The sequence below is a fragment of the Apium graveolens genome, chromosome 11 (assembly GCF_009905375.1).
Source record: "Apium graveolens cultivar Ventura chromosome 11, ASM990537v1, whole genome shotgun sequence".
NCBI classification, from domain to species: domain Eukaryota; kingdom Viridiplantae; phylum Streptophyta; class Magnoliopsida; order Apiales; family Apiaceae; genus Apium; species Apium graveolens.
The window spans coordinates 159,735,831-159,743,997 of record NC_133657.1 but is presented as its reverse complement, the minus strand read 5'-3'; the positions used below and the strand labels follow the sequence as shown (position 1 = coordinate 159,743,997).

The following is an 8,167-nucleotide window of genomic DNA, read 5'->3' as shown; positions in this document are numbered from 1 at the left end:
GTTTATCTTTTACAAATATACTATAATTATATTAAATAATTATATTAAAATCACATGAGTTTACGGGCGCCCATATCAAACATGACTATTATACTTAAATAACAGTTTATACGTGCTAAACTATTTAATTTAATAAAACTGATTTAAAGTCATTCGAATCTAAAATATTATTTTACAAATTTGAATTTATTATATGTTTTTTGTGGTATCGATATTTATTCGAATATTATGAAATAAATTATAACCAAAAAAAATTTGATTCATGAGAATTATATGTGATGTTATAAAATTAATATACAATATAAGATAAAGCAAAAAAAAACATTTCCCCATTTTCTAATTATAATAATATTTTAACATATATAATTTATTTGAGTAATATTTTAAGTATCATGAATAGTTTGTTGATAATACAATTTTTTTAATATCTATCTTATAAAAACATTGGTGCATAGCAAACATAACGAAAGAGGGGTATATTTGCCGACATCATAATTTCGTACTTAATTTGTACACAACGTTATTTTTAATTTGGAGTCCCCTTGATCTGATTTGCTTTTACAAAATCAAACCCTGCGCACAAGGAGTTGAACTCCATATTTGGGCTCTAGAAGTACATCAAACCTAGGAACATGTCGATAATTAGGCGAAATGGAGAATGAGAATTTAGGTAGGAGCAGTGCATATAGAACTTTGAGCTCCATAATGCCCAGGTTCATTCCAGGACAGGTCCGCGGGCCGATGCCGAATGGTGTAAATGCCTGCGGGATTTTACAGGCTCCTGCGATCCCATTAGCAAATCTCTCTGGGTTGAACTTGAGAGCATCTGGACCCCAGAGCTCACTGTCTCGGTGCAGAGCTGCTGGCCATATCCATATGTTGACTCCTTTCGGAACTACGATATTCTTCCCAATGTTTACATCTGCTAGCGCCTGCCGGGCTGTAAATCCTACTCCTGAATAAAGCCTTATAATTTCCTGGATTATCAGTTTCATCTGCAGCAAATGGAATCAGTAAATAACTTTTAGATTAGAGTACTGTACACACGGAGAGGAGTTTAATTAGGCGGTGAGAGACGTACCACTTTCATCTTGTTAAGCTTTTCGGCATCTAGACTCTGGCCTCCACAAACTTCTAACACCTCAGCACGAGCACGTTCCTGCCATTCGGGATGCGCTGCCAGTAACATTAGACCCCATATCGCAGTGATGCCAGGAACTTCCATTGCTACAATGCAAAGCTCCTTGCAGTTATCAATTATAAATTGTTGAGGTGTACATGACCCAAGCTCTCCCTTATCAGAAGCATCAACAAGAGTTTGTAGTATACTCTCACTTTTACTCGTACATTTCTTATCTATATCTTCTATGATCTGGTAAATCTCCTTTTCCAGTTTCCATTGCGCTGTATGTTTTTTGGTGGGAAAGTATCTGCAAATTAGAAATTACAGATGTTGTAACTGTTGACAAAGCTCAGATTATCATAAAAGCAAAGAAGGATCTGAATATTAGAAATAGCACAAAGGTCTTAATGTTCCGTCTGAGAATGCAAGCTAACACTCCAATGATATATATGGAGGAATTTAGGTGAATTGATAAGACAGCAACTAACATACGACAAATCAAAATAACTAACTATTACGGGTGCTAGTGGTCCATGTGTAGACAACTGTTCTACTACTAGGTAGGTCCCTGAAATACTGAAACAGTTGCATAGTATGTCTCTCTCTTATTACTCCCCCTCAAGCTAGCGAGTGAATTTGGAATAAGAAGCTCCTAGCTTGCTGCAATGATCTGAATGTAGTTTGACAGAGAGTGGTTTAGTCATGATGTCTGCAACTTGAGTTTGTGAAGAGACCTTTGCTGTTTTGATTTGTCCTGCCTTCAGTTGGTCTCTCACATAGTGACAATCGATTTCGACATGTTTTGTCTTTTCATGGAGTACTGGATTTGCAGCAATGGCAAGTGCTGCTTGATTGTCACATTTTAGTATGGCTGGTGGCAGGTTCTTAAGTCCCAGGTCCTTTAACAGTGCAGTCAACCAGGTTACTTCACAGGTGGTTAGAGCTAAGGCCCTGTACTCTGCTTCAGCTGATGATCGAGCTACCACATGCTGCTTCTTTGTTTTCCATGATATAGGGGAATCTCCAAGAAATATACAGTATCCAGTTGTTGATCTTCTTGTAATTGGACAGCTTGCCCAGTCACTGTCACAGTATGCTGTTAGCTGTGCTGCTGAGGAAGAGGCAAGGAGCAATCCTTGGTCTGGTGTGCCAATTAAGTATCTGAGAACTCTTCTTGCAGTCTGCATGTGAACAGTTGTAGGTGCCTGCATAAATTGAGTTAGTAACTGTACTGAAAACATGATATCTGGTCTAGTTATTGTCAAGTATATGAGTTTCCCAAGCAATCTTTGATACACATTAGGATCAGGTAGAGGATCTCCCTTGTCTGGAGTTAATTTGAGAAGACTATCAAGGGGTACTTGAAGAGGTTTTGAGTTAGTCATGCCAAATTCTTGGAGTATGTCTGCAGTATACTTTTTCTGGGACAGGAAGAAACCAGTGGTGGATCTGCATATCTCAATTCCCAAAAAATAATGAATGGGACCAAGATCCTTCATGTGAAATGATTGAGACAACATTTGTTTGAGGTATGTGATCTGGGAGTTGTGATTGCCACATATCATCAGGTCATCCACATACACCAACACAAGTGTAATCTCAGATTGGGTGTGATAGATGAATAGGCTGTAATCTGATTTTGACTGATAATATCCAAGATTAAGTAGTGTTTGAGATAGTTTATGGAACCACAGTCTTGGTGACTGTTTCAGTCCATACAGTGACTTTCTCAGTTTGCAGACCAGTGTGGAATCACTGGTAGAATTCAAAGAATCAGATGTTATCCTGCAACCTTTGTAAAAATAACCCTGAGGTAATTTCATGTAAATGGTTTCTTGCAGTTCTCCATGTAAGAAGGCATTTGTTACATCCATTTGTAGAGTTTCCCAGTTCTCCATTGCAGCAACAGCAAGCAATGCTCTCACTGTGGTCATCTTGGCCACAGGAGCATATGTTTCAAAGTAGTCTTTCCCAAATTTCTGTTTGTACCCCAGTGCCACCAGTCTAGCCTTGTGCCTCTCTATAGTACCATCTGGTAGATATTTAGTTTTAAATATCCATTTGCATCCTATTGCATTTTTCCCGGTTGGTAGAGCTATGACATCCCAGGTATTATTCAATTCCAGAGCTTCTAGTTCAGTGTTCATTGCCATCACCCAATGTGACTCCTTCACAGCCTCTTTAAATAGGATAGGGTCCACATTTTTGTTCATATTGGCTAGCATACATCTAAATTCAGGTTGGATATTTGTGTAGGCTAGGTTTGATATATGAGGTGTAAATGTAGGTTTTTTAATAATATAGTCTTCTTGCCAGTTAGGGGGTCTGTGCAATCTGGTCGATCTTCTCAGAACAGGTGTTACTTGAGGTGAAGGTTGAGTTGGTTCAGTAGGTTCAAGTGGTGTTGGTTCTTGGTTGGCTTCAGGTTCAAGTTGAATTGTAGGGTCATTATTTTCAGGAAACAAGGGAAATAGGTCATCTGTTGGTATGGAGGCTGGGTTGTTGGTTGAGACTTGAGGTATAGGTTGCATATAACAGTTAGGAGTACTGCAGTTGAATGGAAATATTTGTTCCCTGAATGTTACATCTCTGGACACAAAGGTCTGTTTGGAGAGGAGGTTATACAGTCTGTAGCCCTTTTGACTCACAGGATAGCCCAGAAGGACACAAGGTACTCCTCTAGGAGCAAATTTATCGGTTGGAGAGGTTGTGTTGTAAGCGAAAGCAAGGCAACCAAAGACTTTTAGGTGATCATAGGTTGCTGGTTCTTTGTGGAGAATTTCATATGGGGTTTTGTTATTGAGAATAGGGGTTGGTAATCTATTTATTAAGTGAACCGCAGTTAGTACACAGTCTCCCCAAAAACTCAATGGTAACCCAGCTTGGAATCTAAGGGCTCTGGAAATCTCCAAGATATGCCTGTGTTTTCTTTCTACACGGGCATTCTGTTGTGGTCTTTGAACACATGAGGTTTGGTGTTTAATACCATGTTTAGAGAAGAAGGTTCTGCAGCTCCCAGTGTCAAATTCTAGAGCATTATCAGACCTGATTGTCTTGATAGATGATTTGAAATGTATGTCAACATAGTTCATGAATTCTTCTATAATTGTGAGTGAGTCAGATTTGTGTTCTAGCAGATAAACCCAAGTATTTCTACTGTGGTCATCAACTATGGTCATGAAGTATCTAAATTTGTTTCTTGTACAAACTTTATAAGGGCCCCATATATCTAAATGCACAAGATCAAACTTTGAACTAGCATGTGATTTACTCAATTCAAAAGGAAGTTTAGTAAATTTAGAGAGGGGACAAGTGATGCAGACCTTGGCAATGTGAGTATCAGCAATTGTAATTTCCTTTATCTGTTTGATCCTGGCTATGGGGGCATGACCAAGTCTGTTGTGCCACAACTCCAAATTATCAGCATTGTTGACTCCATTACTGGTTGCTGTGTTGACTGCAGGGGCTCTGTTGACAGGTTCATAAGGAAGCTTTAACCATTCACTGGGCACTTGTTGCTTCAGATGATTTATCAGGTAATACAACCCATTCTTTGCTCCACCTATTCCTCTGATTTTGTTGCTTCCCGATTCTAAGATGACACAATGGCTTGGGTGGAAGATCACTTGTACATTGCAATCCTTCACCAGCTTCTGTACTGACATCAAGTTGTGTTTGAAGTATGGCACACATAGTACACCTTCTAGTTTCAGTCCATTTTCTAGATTTACACTGCCTGTGTGAGTGACTTTGGCTTGATCTCCTGTGGGTAGGTTTATGGTTGTGGATTTTGTTTTTTCAACAGTGTGGGAGAGGTTTTGAAGTGAGTATGTCATATGGTCAGAGGCTCCAGAGTCTATGATCCACTCATTGTTCAATTTCATGACAGTGTTGCAATTAGTCATTCCTGAAAAATGATAATCTATTTCCTCATCAGTTTCTGACCCTTTGGCTTGATGCATCAGCTGTGGCATCATCTTGGCTAGTTGTTCTAACTGTTGAGGGCTAAAACTGGGTCCTTCAATTTCTGTTTTTTCAGCTTGAGCATTAGCTGCCATCTTGGAGTTGTTGTTTCTGTTTGAGGTATTCCATTTGGGGTTTGAGTTGTATGGTTTAGGTTTGGAGGGATAAGGTTGGTTTGTGTTATGTGAGTTGCATTTGGGATGCCACCTGGGGTAGCCAATTACAGTCCAGCATTTATCACCTCTGTGCCCCTTCATTCCGCAAGCTGTACATACTATAACTCTGTCCTGATTAGTTTTGCTGAACATTGCAGATGCATCAGAGATGTCTCTGTTTATGTTGAGAAGATCTCTTTGTGCCTCTTCTTGCTGTAAAGCAGACGAGGCTTCTTCAACAGAAGGAAGTGGGTTTTGCATCAGAAGATGGCTTCTTTGTGGGTTGTAGATTTCATTCAATCCATTTAAGAACTGAAATAGTTTGGTTTCTTCTTTTTGTTGGTGGATTTTGTTGAGTAAGGTTTGGGTCTCAGTGCTTATGGTGGTGATTGTAGGCAGTATATTCATGGCATCTAACTCTTCCCACAGTACTTTCATGGCAGTATAATAATCATTCACAGATAAAGAGTTTTGTTTTAGCTCATATAACTCTCTATTGATTTTATATTTCCTCGATCCATTTGTGACAGAGAAACGTGTCTCAAGATTTGACCATATATCTTTAGCATTAGTCATGAACATCACAGATTTTTTAATTGAAGGAGATACATTACAGGTTAACCAGGCGATTACCATGTTGTTGCAGGTCTCCCATAGCTCAGCTTGTATTGGATCATCAGTGGACTTGGCTGTTGTTCCGGTTACGAAACCCAGTTTTCTCTTGGAGGCTAGATTGATTTCCATCGATCGTTTCCAGGCTCTGTAATCTGTAGATCCCTGGAGTTTATCCACCAATATGGATGTTGGCCCATCTGAGGGGTGTAGGAAAATGGGGTTTAGCATATCTTGGTAGGTGATTCGACCAGCTGCCATTGTAAAAGAAAATAGATCTGAAAGACTTTTTGTCCTTTTTTTTGAGTTCTTGATTTAGGGTTTAAGCTGAGTGGTTTTTTTTATGGGTTTTAGAGATCAAAGAGATGGGTACTGATTTTATTCATTCCTTATTTGCAGTTATGTTGCTCTGATACCATGTTGACAAAGCTCAGATTATCATAAAAGCAAAGAAGGATCTGAATATTAGAAATAGCACAAAGGTCTTAAAGTTCCGTCTGAGAATGCAAGCTAACACTCCAATGATATATATGGAGGAATTTAGGTGAATTGATAAGACAGCAACTAACATACGACAAATCAAAATAACTAACTATTACGGGTGCTAGTGGTCCATGTGTAGACAACTGTTCTACTACTAGGTAGGTCCCTGAAATACTGAAACAGTTGCATAGTATGTCTCTCTCTTATTAGTAACAGTCAAACACGACTATATATCGGGAAGCTATCTTACACGAATATGAAAATTTCATGTATGCAGAGCGGAGGTCCTCACCTATAGAAAGGACGGCCATCTACTACTGTCGGTGATCCAGAAACTTCCATGAGATCCCTACACTTGGAAAACAAGACTTTTTCTTCAACTTCATATCTACCAAACATTGCAATAGAGGCTATATTTGACGTGAAAGTCTTGACATAATCGTCCACTTTTATATCTGCAATCCCACCCTCAGTATCAACCACTTTCTCCCATGATCTAATAAGTGTGTTCCCAGATTCGAGCATCGTACCAATCATGTTCTGAAACAAATAAGTTATAAATACTGTGTTAAAGAAACAATATTTCAAATATGTCCGCTTTCTCTGAGCTTATAATTAATCATGCAACCTGTCTTTTAGTAGAAAGTACAACAAATAAGATTTTATACCTTAACTTTGTCCACAAAGAAAGTAGGAGCAATGGTTTTTCTCTGGTGCACCCAAGCTTCCTTGCTCGTAGTGAGAATACCTTTTCCCAGTAGAGGCCCACGTTCCTTTCGCATGTAAGATGGCTTTCCCAAGTCTAATGTCTTGCAAAGACTCATCTCTCGCACCAAATCACCATCTCCTACATACAAAAATTGTGTCTTTCCCAGTGCAAAAGTGAAATTTTTTCCTGTGATCATTGACGTTAAAAATTATCAAATATCTACAAAAGCAAAGGTGAGAAAAGAATACTATGAAATGACAGAGGTAGAAGGATATAAATATACCAAATTCCTTGGTCCATTGACTGAGTTCTGGAAGCAGAGCAGAGCAACATTCAAGTGACAGGGACTCACTTGAATTGCAAGTTGTAGCATCTGAAGCTCCTTCCTTACTCTCTATCTTTTGTATATCAGGAAAGTTCCCTAGAATAAGAGTAGGTGCAGGGCCATCAATTCCTTGATTTACAAGCCTTGCTCGGAGGTTTTTGGGTCTTACGATGAAATCGTAAACAACATATATCATCAAACAAAACGTTGATAAAATAAATACACGGAATGCATCCATCATGCAAACCATTGGTACAACGAATGCAGGGAATGCATATAAAAACAAAGTTTGTTCCATTTTGTTCAATCACTGTTAATAAATGAGTACTCCTGTGATTTCTCGATTGTGCTAATCTCTGCTCCAATTCAAAAAACTCAAAGCTATAGTGAAATTGTAGATATTTTTTTCTCATCTTAGGTGGTGCATTCGACTTTAAATAGCATGCATATATCAGTTAAGGATATGTACCTGTTAAGAATATAATTTATTTCAATTATAATTTATAAGTATCTAGAAATCATATTATCCAAGTATCCGTTAAAGATTTATATCAGGATATCATCTATAAGTATATAAAAATCATATTATTGGAATCTTGATACCGTTATAATTTTAAAAACTGTGACAGTTTTAGAATTTCAACACACAATTTATAAAATTAGAGATTAATGTCGGTTAAGATTGTGTATCGGTTATTATTCTAAGTTTCTAACACATGTAAAAGATAATGTTTATCCAACAACATTGACATGATGATATACATGTATTAGTATTAGTTATAGTTTTCTTATTTTTT

At 38.0% G+C, this 8,167-nt stretch overlaps 1 protein-coding gene across 1 annotated transcript; it reads right to left on the bottom strand.

The window, feature by feature from the left end:
- Window positions 1-477: 477 nt before the first annotated feature.
- On the bottom strand, window positions 478-7,721 carry LOC141698416 (cytochrome P450 714C2-like). The gene is made up of 5 exons (XM_074503106.1): window positions 7,329-7,721; window positions 7,005-7,231; window positions 6,629-6,876; window positions 1,082-1,430; window positions 478-995 (listed from the first exon to the last, which is right to left on the bottom strand). Exons 1-5 carry the CDS (start codon window positions 7,666-7,668, stop codon window positions 567-569), a joined length of 1,593 nt encoding a protein of 530 aa, XP_074359207.1. The 5' UTR covers window positions 7,669-7,721; the 3' UTR covers window positions 478-566.
- Window positions 7,722-8,167: the final 446 nt, after the last annotated feature.

Excerpts from the sequence above, each read along its gene's own strand:
- LOC141698416 (XM_074503106.1), bottom strand. The coding sequence starts at position 7,668 with ATGGAACAAACTTTGTTTTTATATGCATTCCCTGCATTCGTTGTACCA. Across the intron at positions 6,877-7,004 it reads TCTTTGTGGACAAAGTTAAG|AACATGATTGGTACGATGCT; the intron begins GTATAAAATCTT and ends TATTTGTTTCAG. Across the intron at positions 1,431-6,628 it reads GATGGCCGTCCTTTCTATAG|ATACTTTCCCACCAAAAAAC; the intron begins GTGAGGACCTCC and ends TCTAATTTGCAG.